Source organism: Cyprinus carpio, chromosome A18 (genome assembly GCF_018340385.1).
Source record: "Cyprinus carpio isolate SPL01 chromosome A18, ASM1834038v1, whole genome shotgun sequence".
Taxonomy (NCBI): Eukaryota; Metazoa; Chordata; class Actinopteri; order Cypriniformes; family Cyprinidae; genus Cyprinus; species Cyprinus carpio.
Genome location: NC_056589.1, coordinates 892809 through 920751, shown reverse-complemented (window position 1 = coordinate 920751; position 27943 = coordinate 892809). Strand labels below are relative to the sequence as shown.

General features: G+C 39.1%; 2 protein-coding genes across 2 annotated transcripts in view; both read left to right on the top strand.

Annotated features, from left to right (window-relative positions):
* Nucleotides 1-153: 153 nt before the first annotated feature.
* Nucleotides 154-3469, top strand: LOC122148534. Its single transcript, XM_042774724.1, has 3 exons — nt 154-644; nt 1449-2546; nt 2822-3469. Exons 1-2 carry the CDS (start codon nt 497-499, stop codon nt 2540-2542), a joined length of 1242 nt encoding a protein of 413 aa, XP_042630658.1. The 5' UTR covers nt 154-496; the 3' UTR covers nt 2543-2546; nt 2822-3469.
* A 6833-nt stretch (nt 3470-10302) lies between these two features.
* LOC122148513 (pleckstrin homology domain-containing family A member 7-like) overlaps nt 10303-27943 on the top strand; it is a 50813-nt gene continuing 33172 nt past the window's right edge. Inside the window, exons 1-3 of the mRNA XM_042774702.1 lie at nt 10303-10443; nt 10550-10626; nt 10762-10819. Of these exons, the coding sequence (XP_042630636.1) occupies nt 10361-10443; nt 10550-10626; nt 10762-10819 (218 nt within the window). The 5' untranslated portion in view covers nt 10303-10360. The remainder of the gene's footprint in view (nt 10444-10549; nt 10627-10761; nt 10820-27943) is intronic.

The window sequence follows — 27943 nt, the reverse complement described above, 5'->3', positions numbered from 1 at the left end:
TCAATCATTACTTTATCATTAAAATAAATTAAATAATTAAGTGTCTTAAATATAAAATTGCTTGCCGTAATTGCGTGATGTAATAGTAGCAATATGTAAACCCTCTGTTTCATGATATTTCACAAGGGACAACAAACCATGCGTCACTGGGAGAAGCATCGTGTGGGCGTGGTTTGTTGCGAAAGAGGGCGGTGCCAATGTGAGTAACACAGAAGCGATCAAATCAAAGGTCGCACGGTTGCGGGGGCTGGAGATATTTGTTTATAGTCGAGCGCTTTCTTAAGTTGGAGTCGTTTTTCACAGGCACGCGTTCACTTGGAGGTGCTGTAAACGGGACTTGGTGATCATGTGGACTTCAGCAGCTTTCGCTCGGAGTTAACGCTCACATATCTGGGAAGATGTGGTTAGCAAACTTCAAACATCAGCCGATAAATTACTACAGAGTAACAAAACCAAGGGACGAATATCAGAATACGTGACAGCGTATTGTTTGAGGATGGAAGGGAGCGGAGCGGAGCGGACCGCGCTGCGGCGCTTCGGGGACAGCGGCATGATGCTTCTGCCCTGGACTAAACAGATCCTGACGGTGCTGTGGGAGCACCTGCGGCTGCTGGTCCAGGTCATCTGCTGCACCTTGATGACGGGTAAGTCTGGTGTTACTGATTCATATATTTGCATTAAAATGTTTTGCTATTCTTATGCTTTGCCATTGCGGGATTACATAATTCTATTTACAGTATAGATGCAGTTATCTATATGTAGATCGCTGTATAGATGCATTATTCTTATAGAATAAAAGTGCAAACTGCGTGAAAATTGTCAAATGAAAAAGTGCATTGTTGATCAGTTCAGTTGCATTTGATACAAAATGTGTATATTTAGATTCATTCAGCTTTTATCCAAAACGACTAAAATAATTATTTACAAAATATTTTCTTTAGAGGAGAGTGAGAAAAACGTATAAAGAAAACATTAATGCAATACTGAATTTTAGTAAAACCAAATAACTCAAATGTTCTAGAGCAAACGTGAAGTTTCATGAATATGTTTTATTAAAATAAAATTACCAATATAATATATTTATTTTATATTTATACTACTATTTTTATTAGTAGTATTTAATTTTATAATTTAATCATGTATTTATTAATTAAACATCTTTTATTATACATATTTATAATTATATTATTAATTTACTTATCCTTATTATTTTGTAATATACTTTGCATATTATAAGGACATATTATTATTATTATTATTATTATTAAATTACAAATTAAAAAAACTATTCATAAAATATAAATAACAAAAACTTTTTTTTTTTCTATCAGTATTTTAAATATGATTTTTTTTTCTATCAGTATTTTAACATTTTATTATTGATTAAAAACACATCATTCATTCATTCATTTATGCATCCATCCAGTAACTCTTTGTTTGGTCCCCAGTTTTCCAGATGTTCAGGTTTGAGGTCCATCTGAGAATTACAGACGAGACAGGGCAACACATTCAGCACATGACAAGCGGGTCAGGAGACCCTTCTGACGGTTTCCTGCTCTCATCCTTGTTTGAAAACAACAAAAACATAGTGGTCGGGGGTTCCAATCCACTTTCCAAATTCGCCAGGGACCCATTTGATGTGAGTTCCCACTCCAGAGCTGTCCTGTCCAGTTTGGTCGGAGATGAACTCTGTTGCTCCTTAGTGGACGACCTTGTGTCCCACGCAACCGAGTGTCTCAATGACACTGAAGACCTCTATATCGGAGATCACTCCATGTGGAATCATGGATATGACTGGAGCATATTAGGAGGATCAGAGAGGAAATGCGCCGAGAACACCTGCACATTTACTGCACATGTGTCCGGGTTTTCAGCAAAGGAGTTTGTAAAGCATCAGAAGCCCATCGGTGATCCTGATTCATGTAGTTCATCTACAGAGGATGTCCGAGCTCCATGTCAAGTGCAGTCAGTTGGTCAGTTCTCAGACAGTGAGTTCAGCTGGGGAAGCACAGACAGCTCTTGTTTTGAAGGAGAACGAGAGGAGAATGACAAACTCTGGGACCTTCTAACCAGCTCGACGGATCCATATCACCCTCTACACTTCAAAGCATGTTTGTCCAGTGCGGTTCCTGAAAAAAGCAAACCACAGGTGGTTTCAAAGGCTGAAAGTCCCACTGTATCACAGTCCACTGTGTCCACAGGCTCCGATTCTTCCAAACCAGGTTCTGAAGATGAAGAAGAAGAGGCCTTATGGAGGTCCCTTTCTCAGAATGATGACCCATATCATCCACTGAATTTCAGAGCCCCTCTTCAAAGCTCACCAGCAGCACCAATACATGACTCGCCCAGTGACAACACACAAAATCAAACCGATAGACTCTTAAAATCTTCAAGGCACTCAAAGCCGCCGTTACCGCCAAGTAAAGTTGCTCGCCATTGCTGCCACAAATTACCCGTTGAGACATTATCAGTGGTGCCATGGAGAAGACATGTTGGTCTTACTGCTGTTCAGGGCAACCAGAGGAAATGTTGCCCTTGTTAAGAAGGTAATTATCAGTCTAAAGGTGTGGTCACTCTTGTTTCGCGATTAGGAATTTCCATTTCTCCATGCAGATTTTGCCACACTGACCGATAGAAAGCTGCTTGGTTTGAAAGTGATTTTTGTGTGAGCTGTGCTTCATACGTCGCAACACTATTGACCTTTTTGCATGCAAAATTTTGGCAAAAATTCGCTAATCTGACCGCACCCATTATGGCGCTTTAGACAACATGTCAGCTGACAGTCATTGCTTGATAACAGCATGTTGCTAATGTTTTCCAGGTGAAATTTTCTCCCATCGTACAAGTCCACAAGATGCAAGCTTGGTCCTTTGCTTTTCAAGCATCTCGTAAGGGACCGTGGGAGGAGTTTGCACGGGACAGAGACCGTTTCCGAAAGAGGATCAATGAAACTGAGAAGGCCATTGGCTACTGTTTAAGTTTGTCACACAGGGAAAAGCTGTGGGCCTGTAAGGACAGCATACAGAAGAAGTAGCCAGCCCTTGATCTGCGAAAGGGGTTTCTGATTGTAACTATTGATCTTATATTCCCCTGGCCAGCCTCTAGACTGATATATTGATTTAAATTGACATTTTTACCTCACTGCTGTGTCCCAACACACATTGTACCTTGACTGCTACTGAATGTTACTACTGCTGTTGCTACTGATTTATTTTTTTGCTGTGCCTTACAGACTCTTCAGTGTGACTGATCACACATATATTTTTAACACAAATTGTTGATATGTTGGAGTACTTAACTAGTGTTTTTTTTATTTTATTTAAAGAGATAGTTCACTCCAAAATGGCATTCCAAACCTGTATAACTTTCTTTACGTGAAACACAAAAGAAGACTTTTTGAAAAATGACATGGCCTTTTTTCCCTGTACAACGAAAGTCAGAGGGTTGTTGTTTTGTTCAGTGAAAATAGCTTTTATTTTTTTTTTTTTTTTTAAATATCTCCACTTGTGATTCACAAAATAAGAAAGTCACATTGGTTTGGAATAATATGAATATTTTTTGGGTAAATTGTACCTTGTTTATTCCAGTGGTTTTAAATGGCATGAAAATAGGCTGCTATTATTATTATAAGTTGAAGAAAATGAAAAAAAAAAAAATGTAACAAGGTCAAGTTACATTGCACCTCAATGTTTACATTTTTCTATATATAGATATATATTTGTTCAAATACACTTCCGTTAATAAGTTTTGCGGTCAGTGAGATTTTTTTATGCTATTTATAATTTTTTAATACTGTTAATTAATACTTTTATTCTGCAAGTGTACATGAAATAAAAAGTGACTGTAAAAAACATTTATATTGTTACAAAATGTTTATCTTTCTAATAATTGTTTTGTTCAAACATATCACAGTTTCTTCAAAATTATTAAGCAGCACAACAATTTTCAACTCTAATAATAATAAGAAATGTTCATTAAGCAGCAAATCGGCATATTAAAATGATTTCTAAAGAATTGTGACAGGATAACAGGAATAAATAAATGTTTCAAATATAATTAAATATAAAAGTTATTTTAAATTGTAAAAATATTTTACAAAATTACTGTTTAACTGAATTTTGATTTTTTTTAAATTGATGAGCATAAGCAACTTCTTTCAAAAACATTTTAAAAAATCTTACTGACCCCAAACTTTGGAGCAGTAGTGCATATGTTGAAAATTACATCCTACACCGTTTGTCCTACAAAACAGATGCTGTTATATTATGTTTGCTACATTTGACTTCACTGATCATTGCAGTTTGTACTTGAGAATAAATTAAATGACAGCAAGTCTTTTGCTTTCCAGAAACATTTTTGTGTATGTTTTACACTATTACTCTGCAAATGTTCCATTATCACATCCTGCATTTGTTGAATATCCACTTGTTTCCTTGCACACTGTGTCCTGGCTCATTTGTTTTGGTTCATCATATGAGTTCATTGTGTCTCAGACTCTGAATGTAGAGGTGCAGAACTCCTGCGGGACCGTCATGTGCAGCCCATGTAAGAGAGGGTTAAAAACAAAGTGTGATGAAACTCTCTCCCTTGAGGAGAAATCAATTAGCATCTCCCCTCGACACATCAGCTGCAACACAAGCTTGCATGGTGCAAAGACAAGCAATCGTTTACGCAATCTTTCATGCTGTGACAGCAGACTGCAGGTGTAATTTAATGATGCTTTGTCCTTGACTTAATTAGATGCCATTTCAGACACATTTATTGATAATGTGAAGGTGGACACATGCTATTATGAAAGTGTTTAACTCTATATTAGCAGTGACAAGGCTGACTGGTTGTAATTTACTTTTTGCTTGTAGCAGTGTCTGATTGAAAGCAACAGATCTGAGAGCAGTTTGTGGGAGGGTTGCAAGGCGCCTTCACCCAGGTGACCTTGGTCTCTAGGCAACCAAGCACAGCACTATTTGGCAATGAGAGGATTGCATTTGATTGCAGCAGGGGCTGGTGTGTTGTGGGAGGGTGGCCAGCATGGCCCCAGCCTTTGTTACTCATCCTGGGGAGTCCAAAGCTTGAGAAGGAGGATCTCTGGAGTCTCAATTACAAAGCGCTGACTGCCTGATGCAATAGAGCAGTCAGCAGCCACAGTGTGTGAGACAAAAAAATAAAAAACGGTAGTCAGACACATCTCATGTTGCAGAGAATAATTCGAACTTGGTTGGTTATTACATAGTCACTTTTAAATTGTACTGAATCTCAGTAATGTGCACAGTCAGTGTACATGTAATGGTTAAAAATGTGAATCATTACAAATGGTGATGCTTCCCTGTCTGATATGTAAAAATATTTGAGTATTCAAATTAGATCCAGCAGCTGCACGGAATCATTTTGTGAATGTGAGTGAGAGGCCTAATCTTTTTGGTAATTGCTTTGTGTTTGTATGTACTGTTTAAAAGTTTGGAGTTTGTAAAATGTTGTAATGCTTTTCATTATTTTAATGTTTAATGTGCTTACAATTTTTTTTTTGAGAAAATTGTGATTCTATTTTTTCATGATTCTTTGATGAATAGAAAGAAAAAAAAGAACAGCATTTAATTGAAATAGAAATCTTTTGTAAAAATCTTTATTGTCAATATAAACCACCATTATATAAAATACATAAATATATAATATAAAAATTATGTGTGTGTGTATGGTGCCTTATGAAAGTATTCATTTCCCTTCATTTTTTTCACGTTTAATGCTGCTTCCTCATGTCAAACTGCTTTTTTTTTTTTTTTTTTACATCAATCTACCTTCCATACACCATACTGACAAAGCAAAAAACTGATATGTGGCAACTTTGCAAATGTATTAAAAATGAAAAACCTAATTAAGTACTTCGAATAAATATTCATACCCTTAACTCAGAAGTTGAAGCACCTTTACAACCTCAAGTCTTTTTTGTTTGATGTGACAAGCTTTGCACATCTGCATTTGGCAAATATCTGACATTCTTCTTCTCATCTCTTCACCTCTCAAACTCTGTCAGGTTGGATGGGGGCAACGCACATTTTCAGGTTCCTCCAGAAAGGTTTGATTGGGTTCAAGCTCAGGCTGTGGCTGAATGGGCCACTCAAGGACATTCACAGAGTTGTCTATAAGCCACTCCTGCTGTGTGCTTCGGGTCTTTGTCCTGTTGGAAGGTGAACCTTCTGCCCAGCTTCTGTATGCTGTCTGGACTAGGTTTTCATCTCAGTATTTTGCTGTGTTGAGCTTTCCTTCTACTCTTACAAGTCCCCCAGTCCCTGCCGCTGAAAAACACCAGCACACTTTACTGTTGGGATGCTGAATAGGGGTTGAATCTTTATTTAGCTGCCTCTCTATAAAATCAGACTACCATTAACATCAAACCAGATTGCTAAAAGCTGTACATATACCAGAGAATGAATGATATAGTTCAGTGTAGCCTGCATACATTTCTTGAAATAATATTTTGGAACAGCAGCTCTCTGTATGTTCACTCAGGCTGTTACATGTGGCACAAATGAAGGAACCAGAGCAGAAACCTTTAATTCAGGTTCATACAGTTCATCTCTCTTCAGTGGTTCGCTGTATGTGCTGCATGACAACCAACACAGGGTGGGACCACTGAGCATGTGTTGTATCCATCTTTATATATTTTTTTCATAACCTGAATTAAAATATGAAGCTACCTAAGTACAACCAGACTACAACGATATTTTAAGTTTTTATTAAAAAAAAAAAAAAAAACCTGAACTAAATATATTAATTTGTATATACAGGTCCTTCTCAAAAAATTAGCATTATTTTCCATAATGTAATGATAAAAATTAAACTTTCATATATTTTAGATTCATTGCACACCAACTGAAATATTTCAGGTCTTTTATTGTTTTAATACTGATGATTTTGGCATACAGCTCATGAAAACCCAAAATTCCTATCTCAAAAAATTAGCATATCATGAAAAGGTTCTCTAAACGAGCTATTAACCTAATCATCTGAATCAACTAATTAACTCTAAACACCTGCAAAAGATTCCTGAGGCTTTTAAAAACTCCCAGCCTGGTTCATTACTCAAAACCGCAATCATGGGTAAGAGGTTAACCCAGAAGGCCATCATTGACACCCTCAAGCGAGAGGGTAAGACACAGAAAGAAATTTCTGAACGAATAGGCTGTTCCCAGAGTGCTGTATCAAGGCACCTCAGTGGTAAATCTGTGGGAAGGATAAAGTGTGGCAAAAAACGCTGCACAACGAGAAGAGGTGACCGGACCCTGAGGAAGATTGTGGAGAAGGACCGATTCCAGACCTTGGGGGACCTGCGGAAGCAGTGGACTGAGTCTGGAGTAGAAACATCCAGAGCCACCGTGCACAGGGCGTGTGCTTTTGAACCAGAAACAGCGGCAGAAGCGCCTGACCTGGGCTACAGAGAAGCAGCACTGGACTGTTGCTCAGTGGTCCCAAAGTACTTTTTTTTCGGATGAAAGCAAATTTTGCATGTCATTCGGAAATCAAGGTGCCAGAGTCTGGAGGAAGACTGGGGAGAAGGAAAATGCCAAAATGCCTGAAGTCCAGTGTCAAGTACCCACAGTCAGTGATGGTCTGGGGTGCCATGTCAGCTGCTGGTGTTGGTCCACTGTGTTTTATCAAGGGCAGGGTCAATGCAGCTAGCTATCAGGAGATTTTGGAGCACTTCATGCTTCCATCTGCTGAAAAGCTTTATGGAGATGAAGATTTCGTTTTTCAGCACGACCTGGCACCTGCTCACAGTGCCAAAACCACTGGTAAATGTTTTACTGACCATGGTATTACTGTGCTCAATTGGCCTGCCAACTCTCCTGACCCTGAACCCCATAGAGAATCTGTGGGATATTGTGAAGAGAAAGTTGAGAGACGCAAGACCCAACACTCTGGATGAGCTTAAGGCCGCTATCGAAGCATCCTGGGCCCTCCATTACACCTCAGCAGTGCCACAGGCTGATTGCCGCCCATGCCACGCCATTTCTGCAAAAGGATTCCCGACCAAGTATTGAGTGCATAACTTAACATAATTATTTGAAGGTTGACTTTTTTTTGTATTTAAAAACACTTTTCTTCTATGGTCGGATGAAATATGCTAATTTTTTGAGATAGGAATTTTGGGTTTTCATGAGCTGTATGCCAAAATCATCAGTATTAAAACAATAAAAGACCTGAAATATTTCAGTTGGTGTGCAATAAATCTAAAATATATGAAAGTTGAATTTTTATCATTACATTATGGAAAATAATGAACTTTTTCACAATATGCTAATTTTTTGAGAAGGACCTGTAGATAGCATAAGTAAAATATAAATATAAAGTTTTATATATATATATATATATATATATATATATAATAATATATATATATATATATATATATATATATATATATATATATATATATATATATATATATATATATTGATTTTGATTATGTACTCTTTTACATTCACTATGCATCTTTTAGGGTCTTCAGTAAACTTACCAAAAAATGTAATTGAATTTATTAAATTATTTTGATGAAATTATATTTAGATAATTCCACATTGAAAATGGTAATTATATATGCAACATATTTCATCCTCTGAAGAAATATAAGGAACTTTATGAACCATTAGAATATAAACAATATGAGCAATTGGAAACATGGCACAATTGTTTTTTAATGTATTTATTATTTAAGTAACACTACCATATTAGTGCCTCAAGCCAAGGTGCCAGATACTACCAGATCCTTGCGAGAAGCTAGGCGTGGAGAGGCCGAGACAGGCATGTTTGGGGCAGCTGTGACAGGAACCAAAAATTGTTATTATTATAATACAATTAACATTTATTTCTGGAATAAAACTATTTGATAGCTAAATATTGTATGTAAAATAATGATACCTCAAGACCATCCAAGCGTCTCTCTTCATAGATGGCGCCGTATCTTGAGGATCACCATGCTTGGGCTAAAAATGTCTATTAAAAGATAAATAATTTTAGTTAACATGAAATTTCAAGCACTGACAGCGGTGTGTGCAAATGTCTGGGGGTTATGGCAGTAAACCCACCCTCAACTGTCATGTCACTTTGTTAATATTAACTGAAGCTGCACTGGCTGGTCCAGGTCCAGGGATTTGGACCTGATTTGCAGGGGAAGGACTTCAAGACCCCTGAAAGAAGCTTGGTCCTCCCTCCGCTTGCTGACCCAGACTCAGCTTCTCAAAACATTCCTTCCTCGTATCAGTAACTAATAACTTTTGCTTTATACTGACACGCCTCTAGGTGTCACAATACGACCACATCAAAATATAGAGTGAACCTTTTATGTACAGTACTGGCATCCCTAATAAATAATCTTTGCAAAAGATCCATGTCTACTGTGAAGATCACAAAGAAAATGTGTTAATATACGTTATGTTTAAACATATGAAAGTAATTTTAAGTGGATCAGGTAGAAATAACATAGGCTAACAACGGCACAATATATTTTATTGTAAATATGTAAAGTAACTATGAGTAATACAACAGGCAGGTTGCCAAGTCTGTGGAACTGTTGCAGATGGTAAGTGGAAACAGGTAATCTGGCTACTATTTTCTATGGAAATTTACAACTGGAGTAGTATGTCCAAAGAAATAAGAAAGAAAACACACACACAACCACAATAATTCCAAGCAGGATAGATATAAATAAACAACCACAATAAATAACTAAAATAAAAAACAAATAAATAGATAATCAGTATAGGCTATTGCAGTTTAAGTATTGTAAAGAGTTTTAAGACACTCTTCTTTCAGTGCTTTACTGATTAAAATAAATTATCAAGTCATTTTTAAATGTCACAAAACTTACAGAATCTTTATCAAATCTGCATTTGTGTAAATAAAGCTTAACTAACCTATGGATAAGAAGCGGAACTGTATGCGTTTATCTTACACAGACCTGGCAACCCAAAGGCTATTCTGCAACAAAAATCACACAAACAGCAGAATCTAATAAATAAATAAATCAATGCTTTGAAAGACATGCATAGGGAACATTCAATGCATTGGAACACCAAGCACTACAAAACAAATACAGACAAGTGTTGACTAAATCTGTTTGGACTAAAAAAATACAAATATTATTATAATTATTATATGATATCTCAAGACCGTGAGCAATGGATTTCTCTACGTTGCAGGACGATAGTCTGTATTGTAAGGAATTTATCTTTTTTTGTCGGCCAACCTTAGTCACTGAAAGCCAAGTGCAAAGTTAGCCCTCCCCTTTAATCGCCTTTTGCCCGAGCGCTGCAAAGGAGGACAGCGCGGAGGGAATATGAGGTAGACGGGACTTTACACGGGAATAATGGCGGCGCCGCTCCGGCGGGACACCTTACCTGAGAACTACTGTTACGGGGTGTGCTGCGACGGCAGGGTCTTTTTCATAAAGTGAGGATATATGCTTAATATGACATTAGTAAGAATTTCTTTCTCATACCGTTCGAGTGTTTCCCAGCCAATTGCATCGCTAACAGGTGGTTTGTTTTCCTGTCAGCGATGAGACGAGAAGCACTTCTTGGCTTCATCCCTGCACTGGTGAACCTGTCAATTCTGGACACATGATCCGATCCGGTAAGTGCATTCATGCTTCCATTTAGCTTTAGAGATTTCAGTATTTAAGTGATATGTCGGTGTTGCATAGGCTACCATGAAAGAATAAATGAATGCTAAAAGTTCCGCAAACGTGCTATTTTTCTCGCCTCCTAGATCTACCCACAGGTTGGGAGGAAGGATTTACGAAGGAAGGAGCGAGTTTCTTCATTGAGTAAGTGGATGTGTTTACAGTAATTACACCTCACTGCGGTCCTGTAGTGCGTCAGGTGAATTACAGGTCATAAGCGCGCTTAATGCTAGTAGTCTTGCTCCTTCCTGATCAGGAAAGAATGAATAGTGAGAATTGTGCATGAGGGGTATCAAAGGTATGAAACATGCATCGTTATTGTCCTTGAAGCCCTGGCATTGAAGAACAAAGTCTACAGAACAGAATAGGTGTACAACGCCCCTTTTAGTTTACAGTTGATGTTGGCTTGATGTCAAAACCCGAGCTAATTTCTCAAAATGTTTTTAGAATGTCTTTCAAGGATGCTTTATGCACACACATTAAGAGTAAGTGTTGAAAATTTTAAAAACCTGTGCGCTGTAAAACCAAAAATAACTAAAACCTAAAAATATCTCAAATACAATACATACATACATACATTATGAATACAGTATGTAAGCTATATAAACCTTCTGCTATTGCAAGTCTGAAGGCATTTGCGACAATGGAGGTGCTTTATGCAGGTGTTTGTTTGCAGCAGTCGAACAGATTTGCTGATAAGTCACTTTAGCCAAAATGTAGCAAAATTTCACAGACAAAAAAGGTCTAAAAATTAACATAAAAAAATCTGCATGGAGATATCTAAGTTCTCACTAGTGTGGATTCCTATTGAAATGACTGCATTGTGTGACTGCAATTCCCCTCCATATTGTTCAACACCATTTTCAAAGGCCGCCCATAGAAGGTAAGATGGTTCCTTCAGTATTTCTTCTAAGGATGAGTGGAAGAAATCTCTGAATAAACATAGATGGAGTCACTGTCAGGCTGGTTAGATTTTAACTCATGAAGTGCTGATTTGGGGATGAATTTGGCATTAAGCTGCAGGTCACATCAACACACATGCAAAGTTGCTGATCATATACTTGCAATCAAAGCTGTGATCTTGTATGAAAGAGTGAAAGACAGTCAGTCAATGCCTTTGTCTGCAGGACTGTATGTATTTGCTGACAAATCCAAAATGCATCACATGACATTCACGCGCCAGTCTGTTTTGAGGATCTCTTGCATGGCTGGAGCCTGTTTGATTAAAGACAAACAGGATGCAGTAGTGACTTCCTACTGTAGCTCTCCTGACTGACTCTGGATAGTGTGACTTTTAATGTGATTAGGGAACACAAAACTGATTGAAACTAAAAGACACAGGGGTTGGACAAAATAATGCAAGCACTCATTATTATAGAGGTTAATATAATTTTTGTAGGCTTAAATAATAAAAAAAAAATATTGCAATTATCTTTTTTCATTTTGTCATTTTTTGTTACTCTCTGGGGTCTTTCAATATATGGATTTAGCAGTTGCAGTGTTTATGGCAGTATTTCTTCATCTTTTTATAAATGTTTTAACCTCACATCATACAATACAACCAGAATATGCTATGTGGCAGTATTTCTTCATCTTTTTATAAATGTTTTAACCTCTCATGATCCCAGACCCAACAGAAAATCAATCTAACAAACATTCAAGTGGTTGAATCAGGCTCATGGCAGAGAATTGAAACATTATGATCATACTTTCAAAAGCTATGGCTATTATGCAGGCCCACCAATGGCATTCGGGAATCCCAGCAGTAGGAGTGTCCGATCATGCAACAACAAAACCTTGTGCAATAAAGAGGAAATAAACTTGTGATCCTCTGGATCAAGTAAATAATTAACTTTAATAAGTTGCTGAAAGTGAGCTGTATTGTTTATGAGGGAATGCTGTCTTTACTCAGGGTATGACGTAGATTTAATATGTATTGTGACTGATGGTCTGCCTATCTGCCGAATATTGTGGAGCTGAAAGATGGACTCTAAAAAATGCTGGCAGCACTTGATGAAGCCACATCTGATGCCTATTGTGCCTTGTCCACCGCTGCCCATAAATCCAGTGTTTAGGAGTCCCTAGTTACAATGTGATATAGAATACATTATAATATGTGTGTGTGTGTATGTATGTATGTAAATAATATACAGCAATATAATTGAAATCATTTAAAAGTATGGAGTTAATGGGGTCATATGATGCTTTTTTAAAAGATCATTATTTTTTGTATTTGGTGTAACAGAATATGTTTGACATGCTTTAATGTTCAAAAAACATTCTTTTTCAAATACTGTACATTATTGTAGGTCCTCTATGCCCTGACTCTCTCTAACGGGTCATTTTTCTACAAAGTCCCCTCCTTCTGACAAGCGCAGTCTGCTCTGATTGGCCAACTGAACCAGTGCATTGTGATTGGCCGAACACCGCAAAGGGGAACAGAGTCGCATGACAGATACGGCCCCTTTCCCTAATCGCGAGATTCATCTTTCAAAATAAATGTAAAGACAGCTAATAATGTCCTTAGTTTTACCATCAGTTCAAGCCTGAAAGGGGAACAGAGTCGCATGACAGATACGGTGATGAAGCTCCTATGTGTTTGCAGTACACAAGCCATGGACGGTTAAGACAACTGACTCCACTGTGTGACCCTGTCTCTCTCTCTCTCTCTCTCTCTGTCTCTGTCTCTCTCTCTGTCTCTCTCACACACACACGTGCACGCACACACATACACACACATGCAAGACATGCAAAAGTCTGCATTTGAACAGTCAATAGCAAATACTTAAACTAATAACAAAACATACTTACAGTAGCTGATTCAGGAGCGCCAGATTGTCGTAGCAAAGTCAGAATTACCTCCTCTCCTAGGTTAACGAAAACAGTCGTCCATAAAAATGCATTGCTGTTCTGTTGTACGTAATCTTAAAGATTCCTAAATGCATCTACTTTCGGAAGGCAAAATAAAGTGCTTTTGCTTTCACCTAGATACAAACAGCATCTTCCTGACATGGCTGCTTCAACACTTACTGCGGTTCATGAAGCCACGCCTTCTTTCTTTGCGTAAACATTTGGGCGGTATTATGCAAATATGTCCACATAGTGACATAGAGATGTGGGGGCGTGTTTGAATGAGCCGTTTCAGGGGGGCGTGGCAGAGTCTTAACTTTGATAAAGAATATCTCTTTGGATTTGAGACTTTAGTCTTTGCAACTTTACAGATCTTCTTCATGCACCAAGAGCTTGTAACACTCCAAAGAGAAAGGAAAAAATTAAATCGCATCATATGACCCCTTTAAGTTTTTTAATGTTTTTGAAAGAAGTCTCTTATGGTTACTATTTTTTTCTTATGCATTTATTACATCAATAAATAAAAACAGTAATATTGTGAAATAATATTACCATTTAAAATAACTGTTTTCTGATTAGTGCATTATGGGACTGTATTCAGTGAAAACACCTTATTGTTTTTTTTATTTACTACATGAACCCTTGTTGGTTTAAACTGCTTTCTTTGCAATATATTGACTTTTTTTTGCCCACATGGTGTTGGTTTACGCTGATTCGTTTTAGTCAGATAGTATGTTATGTAAAAACAAGAATATTCTTTTTCTGATGATATCTTCTCTTTTTTCTTTTCCTCCATGCTAAATTATTAGGATTTTTTTGGTCCTCATCATCATAGTTGGGCACGATACAGCAATGCAATAAATTGATCAAGGCTACTGTGTAATTGTGTCCAAACTCTACACATTGCATTTTAGGGGTGGTAAATGGAGCAACTGCTTTGCAAACAAAGTGCAGATGTGACAAAGGAACTATTTGCTACTAGGCTTCTCAAACATAAATCTTTAATATCAATAAGTGCAAAACTCTTCTCAGAGAGCACTTATTGTAGTCTTTAAGCGCAGACTGGTAAATACACATTCACACTGACTTCCTGTGTGCAAGTGCACCAGTCTGTAGTTACCCTAACAGTCAGCAGGGGTTGTAAATGGCAATCTGACCTGTAGAAGAATACAGTGTATTCTCATGAGTCACGTTTTTTGGTTCTCAATAGTTTTCGATCATATGTTATGGATATTACAGATCATTGTCAGTTGTATAAATGTAGATATAGCTCATATCTCGCATGAGTGTCTGTGTTAAATAATCTGAAACTGTTTTTTTTTTTTTTTTTTTTTATCTGAAACTGTTTTTTTTTTTTTTTTTTTTTTTTTTTTTTTTGTTTTTGTTTAAATTTGTCATTATTGACTTCAAGCTCCATAGCAACTAAATGATTAATCAATGCACAGCTTAGACCCTGCAGGTATGAAACCAGGATGTTTCTCTGGCCTAAAGGGGGACGTGAGCCATGCAGCTCAGTGTGGTTCATATTAATGAATAAATGGTTCATCAATTAAATAATGATAAATGATAATAGATGAGTGAGCTTTTCTGAGCTATTACATATTAAATGTGCTCCAGGCTGTGAGAGTGGGAGAAATCCAACCTGAGAGCACATTGTCTTTTGTAACTTGATTCTCGCATATCCTGTCTTTACTGTTCACACTTGAATTGCAATCTCCATCACCGAGGGAAGTGTGAGGCAGTTACGTTTGTTTTTTTTTATTGTTCTGAGTTTGAGGTCAAAGTCTGTGTGGAACCGAGTATTTTTTTAAAACACTTGGTTGACAAAGTTAGTGACCTTCATGAAGAAAATTTTTAGACTGCAAGCCTGAAAATGGTTTGATATGTGAGAGATAATGAGTATGAGGAAACATACTCATACAACACACTGTGTTCAGTGGTTTGGAGACAATTAGACATTTCAGACAATTCGGATATGTTTATTTCCCAAAAGTGATTTCGGAAAAGCAAATAACTGTGTCATATCACAGCTTTTGTTAGGTCACTGAGGGCAATGACCAACTAGTTCCTTATACAGCTATAACAGAAATGAGGATGAATACAATAAATACATGTTCTTGTGTCTTGAAACTGCATGGTGAAGTAGGTGAAGGTGAGGATCCAAATGCAGTAGTTTATTGAATTCGTAATCCACAAACATAATCCAAAGGCAGGAAAAGGTCACGCACAAACAGGCAGCCAAAAAAATAGAGGGTCTAATCAAACAGGCAAATAGAGTAATCCAGAAAACAGGCAGAATAACAAGACCAGGAACAAACGACACCAGTGAACCAGGGTAAAGGCTTAGAATGCAGTAAATGGACACACACAGTACAAGACTTTTGCAAAAAACAAGAATGACGTTGAGACACGGTTGAATATACGGGTGAGCTAACCATGCTAATGAGACAAAGGTGCCAACACTGAGGGCTGATGAGACCGAGCCGAGGATTATGGGACTGAAGTCCTTGAGGAGATTGCCCCTTAGTGAATTGAAATTGAATCCTTGACAGTTCTTTGGTAAATAGATGCCTTTTCTCGGTGTGTAGCCCAAATATATAGGCTTTTCTAATGGTCGCAGGCTATCTACAACTACCTTCAATATTTGTTTTATGAAAATTAATACGGTTATTCAGCAAGGACCATTACATTTATCAACAGCAACAGGAAAGAACAGAATCTTGCAATTGGGCCTTTCCTAATAATGTTTTAATTAGCAAGTTTTTTCACGATAAATGTGGCTAAAGTAAGACAGTCCCTCAGAGGTAGCGTCTTGGAAAGATGGCGGGGTCACCGACTCTTTGCATAAAGGAAAATGCTACAAAACTGCTGCTCTGAAAAGAGCTGTTTTTTTGCTACTGTCTCTCTCTGGCGCACCATGCGGGGCCCAGGTACGCCGGGGCCGCATCTCCCGGTGGACAACGCGGCCGCAGGGCTCCCAGTACCGAAAAAATCTTCTTTATCAATCCCCCTCGCGGCGAACCCGCGAGACTCCCTACTGCCCCCACCCGCGCTGCAGAATTACTAGGTCTGCTTCCCACGTAAGATTTTTTCTTAGTTACTAGTCACCATTTGTCATTATTTCCAACTAAGTGCCAGGCCAGCACCATAACTATAATCCAGCCTACGAGACTTCACGCTTCACACATGCATTGTCTACATAAAAGCACAAAAGAAATAGCCCCAATAATTTTCAGTGAAAAGGAGACATTTACCCATTTATTAATAAATGCTATCTTATCGGCCAAGATGAAACGCTTATGCAAAGCTTGACTCTTCCATATGGACGCCAGCCTAAACAGGAAATACAACTCCTTCATAGATTATAATGCTTGCTTAAATTCCTACTAAAAGACATTTCCCAAGCTTTCTGTAGATATATTTTTCATGTATGTGAGACGCCTACAATTTCAGTTATTTCATTATTAGGAAAAAAATTATTTGACGTAGAGGTAAGGCCTTCCTGTCATGCATTAATTTATCTTTGCACAAGTTCACTTAAATACATTAATAATCTGGCTATTTTGTATATACCATAAAGCAAATTATTTTTTACATGTAAATTATCCAAAAATAAAACCAAACAAGATTCAAATAAGATAAAATATGTATACAGAATAAATAAGGCACTCAGCATCATGCAGAGAGCAAAATCTTGCACTGATATTTCCATTTGAATATTATAATAAACCTGCATTTAAATGCGGCTGCAATCATTTTATTTTATTTTATCATTTATTTTTACTTTAATTTAAAATTATGCTAGAAAGCGCTGAAGACTGCAATTTTAAAATCAGTTGTCAATTAGTGAAGCTCTTTTTTTTTTTACATCTTTTTTTTTACATCGTATGCACTTAGCTGACAAGTGAGACGCCTTTACTAATCCATCCATTCTTTAGTTTGCAATGGATTTGTTAAACTGCAAGTAGTTTAATTTTATTCGCTTCTTTGTCTTAACTAGGCCTAAATAATGTGGTTTAAATTATATAGCCTTACGCTTACTAAAATACAAAGAAGCACTTGAGAAAACGTGCCTATAGCCTTCCACAATAGCCATCACTTTTTAATGCCCGGGCTTTTAAAAGTAAACCACATTTTCTTTTTAATAAATATAATACATACCCTATATTATATAAATAATACTGTACATCATTTAAAATGTGCTCTAATCTAAAATATGGTGTAGAAAATATAAGCACAGCCTAGGGCTTGACATTTATCCTGCTTGAATCTCGTCTCAAAGAAACGACATATCTCTTCTATAAGGACTAAACTTTCATCTGTGAATATTAAATATTTTTTCTACATTTTCCCGACTGCAATCCTCAAATATAACACTCTCGTGAGGCAAAGCTGACGCCTATTTCCATAAAATGCGGCTTTGATGCCTTTGTTTGAAAAACCTGTATCGTTTTCACCTTGCGACGTGCCGCAATGCACTTTCTTTGCAGATTACAAGGGCGGTAACAGCCGGGCGTAGAAACGACGCTTTGGATGTCCACCTACTGTATGCATGGCAAATATATTGCAATATAATCTAAACTATCAAGTATGGACAATGGGGTCATATGATGCTTTTAAAGATCATTATTTTTTGCATTTGTAATAGGAAATATGTTGATATACAATGTTCAAAAATTATCTTTTCAACACTTACATTATTGTAGGTCCTCTACATGCCCTGACTCCCCTTAACGTCATTTTCTACAAAGTCCCTCTCCTTCCTGAAGTAGTCTGTTCTGACAACTGACCCAGTAACGCCTTTCTTCAACGCGAGATTCATCTTCAAATAAATGTAAGACAGCTAATAATGTCCTTAGTTTTACCATCAGTCAAGCCTGAAAAGGGGACGAGTCACCTTGACAGATCGGCTCTGATGAAGCTCCTATGTGTTTGCAGTAAACCAAGCCACGGGACGGTAAGACAATGATCCACTGTGTGGATCCCTGTTCCCTCTCTCTCTTCTCTCTTTCTCCTGCCTCTCTCTGTCCCTTGTTCTTCCTTGGTTCCCTCCTTTCTTCACACACACGTGCACAACACACATACACCACACATGCAAGAATGCAAAGTCTGCTTTGAACAGTGCAATAGCAAATACTTAAAACTAATAAACAAAACAATACTATGACAGCTAGCGCTGATTCAGGAGCGCTCAGATTGTCGTGAGCAAAGTCAGAGATTACCTCCTCTCCCTAGGTTCACGAAACAGTCGTCTATAAACCATGCATTGATGTTTGTTGTACAGTAATCTTAAAGATTCCCTAAATGCATCTACTTCGGAAGGCCAAATAAAAAAGTGCTTTTGCTTTCACTCTAGATACACACACAGCATCTTCCTGACATGGCTGCTTCAACACTAACTATCGGTTCATGAAGCCACGTCCTTCTTTCTTTACAAGTAAACATTTGGGCGGTAGTATGCAAATGGATGTCCCACATAGTGACATAGAGATGTGGGGGCCGATGTTGCTAATGGAGCCTGCTTCAGGGGGCGGCGTATGGCAGAGTCTTTAACTTTGATAAAGAATATCTCTTTGGATTTGAGACTTTAGTCTTTGCAACTTTACAGATCTTCTCATGCACCAAGAGCTTGTAATACACTCCAAAGAGAAAGGGAAAAAATTTAAATCGCATCATATATGACCTCTCTTTAAGTTTTTTTTTTAATGTTTTTTTGAAGAAGTCTCTTTATGCTTACTATTTTTTTTCTCTATGCATTTATTGTATTGATAAATAAAAACAGTAATATTGTGAAATAATATTACCATTTAAAATAACTGTTTTCTGATTAGTGCATTATGGGACTGTATTCAGTGAAAACACCTTATTGTTACTACATGAACCTTTGCAGTAAAACTGCTTTCTTTTTTTAATATATTTGACGTTTTTTGGACCACATGGTGTTGGTTTACAGCTTGATTCGTTTTATCAGATAGTATGCGTTATGTAAAACAAGAATTTCTTTTTCTGATGATATCTGCTCTTTTTTCTTTTCTCCATGCTAAAATTATTAGGATTTGGTCCTCATCATCAGTTGGGCACGATACAGCAATGCAATAATTGATCAAGGCTCTGTATTTTTGTCCAAAATCTACACATTGCATTTTCGGGGTGGAGTAAATGGAGCACTGCTTTGCAAACAAAGTGCAGATGTGCCAAAAGGGAACTGGGATGTGCTACTAGGCTTCTCAACACATAAATCTTAAATATCATAAGTGCAAACTCTTCTCAGAAGCACTCAATTGTAGAGTCTTTAGGCAGACTGGTAAATACACATTCATTACACTGACTTCCTGTGTTGCAGTGCACAGTTCTGTAGTTTACCTAACAGTCAGCGGGGGGGTGTAAATGGCAATCTGACTGTAGAAGAATACAGTGTGTATTCTCCACATGAGTCACGCTTTGTGGTTCTTTCCCAACAGGTTTCGATCAGCAATGTTATGGATATTTGCAGATCCATTTCGAGTGAACATAAATGTAGATATAGCTCATATCTCATGAGTGTAGTACATGCTTACCACAAATAAATAATTAATACTTTTTTTTCTGAACTTGTTTGTGGTTGAATTTCAAGCTCCATAGCCTAACCTAAATGATTAATCATGCACAGCTTTAGACTCCTCAGGATATGAAATAAGGATGTTTCACCTCCCCCTTTTTGGCCTAAAGGGGCGACGTGAGGCCATGCAGCTCAGTGTGGTTCATATTAATGAATCTCTTGTTGGAAATAAATGATAAATGATAAAGATGAGTGTGAGCTTTTCTGAGCCATTACATATTAAACTGTGCCTCCAGGGCTGTGCTGAGCGTGGGAGGAAATCCACGAGCACATTGTCTTTGTAACTTCTTGATTCTCAGATCCTGTCTTTACTGTTACTACTTGACTTGCATCTCCATCACCCTGAGGGGGGTGTGAGAGTTACGTTGTTTTTTTGATGCATGTTCCTGCGTTTTGAGTCAAAGTCTGTGTGGACCTAGAAAACACTTTTAAAAAACCTTTTTTTTTTGGTTGATTTTTGAAGTTATGCGTGACCTTCATGAAGAAAACTTTTTTAGCATCTGCAAGCACTTCATGAATGTGTTGATATTGTTTAGACGTGATACTTGAGCCCATGAGGAACATACTCATACAAACACACTGTGTTCAGGGGGTTTGATAGACAATTAGAACATTTCAGTGACAATTCGGATATGTTTGCTTCCAGAAATTATTTTCCTTTGGAAAGCAACATAACTTCAATCATCACAGCTTTTTGTTAGGTCACTGAGGCTATGACAACTAGTTCTATACAGCTATAACAGAAATGCGGTTATATAATACAGCAATTCAATACTACATGTTTTCGTCATGAAACTGCATGTTGTGATATCACCCACAGTGTGAGAGGGATCCAACACAGATGCAGTAGTTTATTGAATATAGTGCTGTTAATCCACAAACGCTTCCAAAACAACCAGAGGCAGGAAAAGGTCACGCAACAAACAGGCAGCCAAAAAAAAAAAAGTCAAAGTAAGGGGCTGGAGGCAAATAGAGTAATCCAGAAAAACAGGCAGAATAACAAGACCAGGAACAAAGACACCAGGGAACCAGGGGTAAAGGCTTAGAATTGCAGTAATGACACACACAGTACAAGACTTTGCAAAAGGATGACTGTGAGAACGGGCTTATATAGGGTGAGCTAACCATGCTAATGAGACAAAGGTGCAAACAATGAGGTGCTGATGAGACCCCCTTTCTTTCCTCCCCCCTTTTTCTTCAGCAGAGGATTATGGGAAATGAAGTCCTTGGATGGAGTGCCTTTGCGGACATGTTCAACAAGGGCATTCCAGCTGGTGATCTTGACAGTTCTTTGGTAAATATATGCCTTTTCTCGGTGTGTAGACAAAATAATTCGCAGGACATCACAGCAGGCTATCTACACTACCATTCAATATTTTTTAAGAAATTAATACTTTTTATTCAGCAAGGACCATTACATTTATCAAAAGTAACAGGAAAGAACAGAATCTTTGCAAATTGCCTTCCCTAATAATGTGTTAATTAGCAAGTTTCACGATGAATGTGGCTAAAGTAAACAGTCCCTCAGAGGGCGGGCTTGGAAAAGAGGGGCGGGGTCACCAGAACTCATTTGCATTTAAAGGAAAATGCTACAAAACGGCTTGCTCCGAAAAGAGCTGTTTTTGATACTGTAAAAGGGGTGTTGTTTTACACCACCATTGAGAAATTGTAACCAAACTACGTTACAGACTTTTCATTAAGACCCTAATGAATCATATCAACTTGTGGAAAATGGGCATCCGATGACACCTTTAAGATCTGATGTAAAAAAAAAATAAATAAATTCAATACTAAATTCATCAGGCATCAGAACTTTAAACTGCATGCGGAAAAGTGTGTATCTGAGAAAAATAAAACAGTCCTCAAACATACTTAATTACCTATTGATAATGGTAATGCATTTATTTATAATTTAACATAATTATTTATATTCATTAACCTATTTGAAAAGTAGGTATTAGGCTTCAAATTTATTAGATATAAAAAAATCACTTCCACACCACAAAAAGATAGTATAACAAAAAAAAAATTTTCACTCACACAAAAAAAAAAAATAAGCAAAATATAAATCTTCATTATGCTCATATATGATTGAAGATACTGTCAGAATTAACCCCCGAATGCTTTGTTTGCCATCGGAAGATACCATTATCACGAATTAACCTGCATTTTATCTGATTGCATTTCAATTTCTTTGCAGCTATTTTGTATCAGCTGTGCAAGACAAGTCAATTAAAATGACCCACAAACGACCCGAGAGAGGGTGTTCTTGATTAAAGGAAAATTTTCTTTCCATCTTTTTCAAACCTGGCCCCTATATCTAATACTGGTTAGAGGGCACTCCAGCACTTCAATCTAGTGGCGTCACCTTTCCAGTCTATTGACTTAGGCCTCACACATTAACCTGCACCTTCCACTGCATGCGACTCTCTTTTATCTGTAATCTCTCTATCCTACAGGACTACAGATGGTGATATCGTGAATTTGAACACTCCTTTCCCCTCAAAATGCTATTCTGTTTGTGCTATGTTTTCTCCGCCGCCTTTTATGTTGCTCAGATGATGTGAGACACGGGGGAAAAATCAAACAAATATCAAAACAATTGGTGCCTGCACTTCTGTTTTGTATCTTTCTACACGGTCAAAGCAAATATGCGTTTACTATATCACCCTTGATTAGTACTTGTTTGATATATGAGTGCTCTTTGATAAGTCTCTCTATTGTTCTCACAGCATGGCATGCATTCATAATGGAACAGCTGCTTCTCTGTCATGGTTGGTTGTGCGGTATTTCTAGTGTGCTTGTGGGCTGTTATCTCGGCGGTAGTGATTCTGTAGGACAGTGGAGCACTAGCCGGAGGTGCTGGGACAAAAGGAGAAATTGAGAGGGCAGATGCGGCTATATGCTAAAGGGGACCTGCTTTGTGGAAACGTGGACGGCGCTGGGTTTTCTGACCTCCCTGTGCGCCTCCCCTAATGCATTAGCACATTGCATCTTAGGTGCAGCATCAGATCGAGAGTGTCCTGACCATGGGCAGACTTAGGACAGGGCAGAGACCAGGAGCAAGTGCGGACAGAGACTGGCCAGGAATGTGTCCTGAGTGGGTTGTAAAGGGGACTTGGGTCATGAGACGGGGTGCTGGCTAGATACAAGCTGGCATGGCCGTAAGACGGACCAGTAGCCATCTTGGGAATAGAAAGGTACATGTCCGACACCATTCCTGACTAGTTTGGGGAGATGAGGTGCAGCCTTGGCACTAATGTTTATATTTTAAAGGTTTAGCATTGCATTCTGTTGTGTATTGAAAAAAGTGAAGCTTAACAACCAACACTGTTCTTGCACTGCTTTTAGTACTTGAAGAGTGTGCTAGTGAAGAGGAACTGGTTTCTGGACTGCAGCCTGCTGATCTGGTGCCTGTTTTAACTCATAGTTACTTTTAGGGAGGCAAACAGGCTCTTGGACAATTCATCCAATAAATGTAATCGTATGAGAGATGACTGGCCTCCCAGGTACACAGATGGGAAGTGGGAATATTGATTAGATAAGTTTTGTTTTGATATTGAAACTGAATAACAGCAGTTTGCATGGAATGTTATTTTGTGCAGCTATCTGCATGCAAAAATCGATTGCATAAAATTGTTTTTCAGTTCAAAATTTCAGTAGTTAATATAATGTTAGGTTATAAACTTTGTATTGTCATTTTCGGCTGCGTCTGCCTGTTCCTGTTTTCCTTATAGGGTTTGTTTTACTCGCTCATCTTTTTGTCACGCCTTAATTTTTAGTTTAGTTTGCTGTACACAGACGCGAAATGTTTCAAGTCTCCGCCACCGCCCTGTACCACCCTGGCATCACGGTTAGGCACGTCAGTGTAAGCTGCCCTATGTGTTAAGTTCTCCGGTAATGATTTCAGTATACTGTCCGGTTATTGTTGGTGTTATGTTTTTGCTGTGGTTATTGCAGTCCTTGTACCCTTTGTGTGGATTAAAATTAAAGACGTTTATTTGGATTATCCTTTGTCTTCATCATCTTCCTTGGAGCTCCGTAAGAAAAGGGGGGGGGGAATAAATGACCTTAAACTGCCGCACCCAATTAATGTAGCCCGAAGGGCGTGTCTCTTAGCTTCAGGGGCTTCCTCATTTTCATTTTTAAGAGGATGTGACATGGAGGAGTATGTCGAGGTTTTTGGAGTTATTGCATCTCAGCCAAGATGTGATGACCTTCATCTAATGGATTGGTACTCAGTGTGGGCTGGAACAAGTATCTGCTTCCTCATGCCAGAGCTGATCCGTGCGGGTGTTGCTTGAGAAATACATAAACTTTCGCACTGTGGATCACCGGATCAACCATTTACCATGGACCAAAGCAGAAGCCCAGCCCGATGTCCACGAGTCCAGTCTACCCCATGTGACGCGGAGCTGTTCACTGCGACTGTCAGAGCTGCAGCACCAGATCGGACAGAGAGCCAAGCGCATGCCTGCTGTCGGTGAGCCCAGTTGCCATTCAGGAGCGACAGAGCTGACAAATCACACCCCGGAACGTGTGCCTCAAGAGTCTGACCAGGTGCTGAGACCGACAGCGCAGTGATGGTGGATACAGCTTTGGAGATCACAGGGGCTAATGAAAGCCATTTATTTACCTTGTATTTACCATGAGCCACCGCGGAGGGTGATCAAGAAAGTTGGCATGGCCGAAGACTGACAGGTCATCTTTGGAATAGCAGGTACATGTTTCCGACACCACGTCGGATCATTTGGGAGATGAGGTTGCGCTGCTTGGCACTAATGTTTATAAATTTAAAGGTAAGTATTGCATTCTGTGTGTACAACAAATTGAAGCACACCAACACTGTTCTTGCAGTGTTTAGTACTGATAGTGTGCTATGAGGACTGGTTTCTGGACTGCAAGCCTGCTGATTCTGGTTACCAGTTACTTTTAGGGAGGCAAACAGGTTTGGACACCAATTCCAATAATGTCCCTTAAGAGAAGGATGACTGTTCCACAGTCTCAACACAGATAATGAATAGGGATTGAGGTGTTGTTGGGGGACCTGCGGAAGCAGTGGCTGAGACCCCCACCCCCCCCCACCCCCTCTGGAGTAGAAACAACCATAGCCACCGTGCACAGGCGTGTGCTTTTTGACCAGAAACACGGCAGAAGTCGCCTGACCTGGGCTACAGGGAAGCCGCACTGGACTGTTGCTCCGTGGTCCAAAGTCTTTTTTCGAGAAAGCAAATTTTGAATGTCCATTCGGAAATCCAGGTTCCATGGAGTCTGGAGGAAGACTGGGAGAAGGACAATGCCAAAATCCTGAGTCCATTTCAAACCCACAGTCAGTGATGGTCTGGGTGCCATGTTCAGCTGCTGGTGTTGGTCCCTGTGGTTTTATCAAGGGCAGGTCAATGCAGCTAGCTATTGCAAAGGAGATTTTTGGAGTCAGCATTTCATCATATGCTTTCCATCTGCTGAAAAGCTTTATTGAGATGAATAATTTTCGTTTTTTCAAGCACGACCTGGCACCTGCTCACAGTGCCAAACCACTGTAAATGGTTACTGACCATTGTATTACTGTTCTCAATTGTCCTGCCAACTCTCCTGACCAACCCCTAGAGAACTCTGTGGGAGATGGTGAAGAGAAAGTTGGAGAAACGCAAGGACCCCAACAACTCTGTGATGAGCTTAAGGGCCTCTATCGAATCATCCTTGGGCCTCCTAAACCACCTTCATCATTGCCACAGGCGAATTGCCCCTCCATGCCACGCCGCATTGCAGCAGTCATTTCTGCAACAAGGATTCCCCCGACCAAGTATTGAGTTGCATAACTTGAACATAAGTTATTTGAAGGTTGACTGTTTTTTTTGTATTAAAAACCTTTTCTTTTAATTGTTCCGGATAAATCTGCTAATTTTTTGAGAATAGGAAGTTTTGGGTTTTTCATGAGCTGTAATGCCAAAATCCTCCGTAATTAAAACAATACAAGACCTGACAATATTTCAGTTTTGTGTGTCAATGAATCTAAAATATAAATGAACGTTTTAATTTTTATCAGTACGTTATTGAAAATAATGAAACTTTTTCACAATATGCTAATTTTTTTGAGAAGGACCTTTATGTCCATCATCTTTGAATATTTATTTCTGGCAAGAAATCCCGCACCCAACACTCCCTCTCCCGCCTCCACTCAATTGATCTGTAACTTACCATTCATCAACCGCTCATTCTGCTGGATCTTGTCAGCCCCTCTTCTCACCCTCAGCCCACCATCATGTGGCGTGGGCTTGCCGCGGGTCCTGCCCATCTCCAACTCCATTGGTGGTTTTAGTCTTGGAGGATCCCTTGACATCCGCCTCCGAGGCCCAGACTCTGCCGTCAGCACTGTGACCCAGTGGTCCACCATGGCTTGCAGCGCCTCGTCTCCACCGGAGCCCTCATCCACCAGCTCCCACCGGGGGGTGGGGGAGGGGCTCCCGCTTGCCTTCCAGCTCTGCCGTGGTCCAGTCGTCCCCCCTACCTTCACCTCGGACTACACGTCAGTCCTGGCTGTAGCCTCGTCCCTTCAGCTCCCACCTCAGTCCTCTGTCACTCGGGGGGGGCCGGCTCCGCCGTGGCCCTCTGGATTCCTGGCGGCTTCACCCTGGCTCGTCGGCTCCTGCCATCAACCTTGGCCTCCACCTCCACCTGCTTACCGCCGTCCGGTCGTCTCCATGTAGCCATCATCCCTTCCTCTTTCCTCCACCACTGCTCCTCCCTCCGTAGGCTCCACTGGGGGTGGGCCATCATGGCTGCGGCCCTGGGTCCTGGTCTGGCTCCTCCTACTCCAGCTTCCACTCTCCTGTCCTCATTCCTTGGCTTCCTTTAATTATAACCATCTGCTGTCGGCCCGCCGTTATCTTCCTGTCTCCAGAATGGCCTCCTCCCTCCATCGGTCGCCACCTTGGTCGTCAGCCTGCCTTCCTGCCTGCCTTTCCACCAGCCCTTTGTTGCCAGTCCGTCCTCATCCCACACCCCTTCCCCCGCTCTGTGGATCGTCCTGTTACAGTGGGAGGATGCGCTTGCTGGGATGAGGGAGTACTGTTAGGATTATGAAATTTTAGTGTTGTCCTTTGTTTGTTTTACGTCTGCCTGTTCCTGTTTTTTCCTTATGGTTTTGTTTTCCTGTTTCTGTTTTAGCTCATTATTTGCCTCGTTGTCATTAGTTTACTCCATCACCTGTTTTGCCCCTCGTCAGCTGCCCCTATTTAAAGTCTCCTTTCTGTTTCCCCCCACCCCCCTCCTTTCTGTTCATATCCTGTTGGTTATTGTTTGGTGTTTACAATGTTTTGCTGCTACCCTGAGTTTATCTCCTTCCTTTTATTTCGTGTGGATTAAAAATACAAAGACTTTGTTTTGGATTATCCTTCATCTTCCTTGGAGTTTCCGTACAACTCTACCTGTAAATTAATATAGAAATTCTAAAATAACTTAACAATTAATAATTAAGAATAAGATAATAAGGAAATACAATATAGGGCAATCATTCAAATAAAGAAATTACAAGAAATAGGATAAATATAAAATGAATATTATAGGCTGCAACTACCATTATTTTGAATAAGCGCTTAATCGGTCTATGATTTTATCGATTATCGATGAATCGGTTTTTGTACTATATTTTTAGTTTTGCCCATTTTTTTTTTTCCCCCAGTAAATTTATTAACAAAGTGTCTTTATCAGTCAACATAGACGTTTTAGAGATTTTAACCATTGCCGTGTCATCTCCGCATCAAAACATACCTGTAGTTTTGTGTTTTTAATTATTTTAGTAATCCTTTGTTCGAACTGCT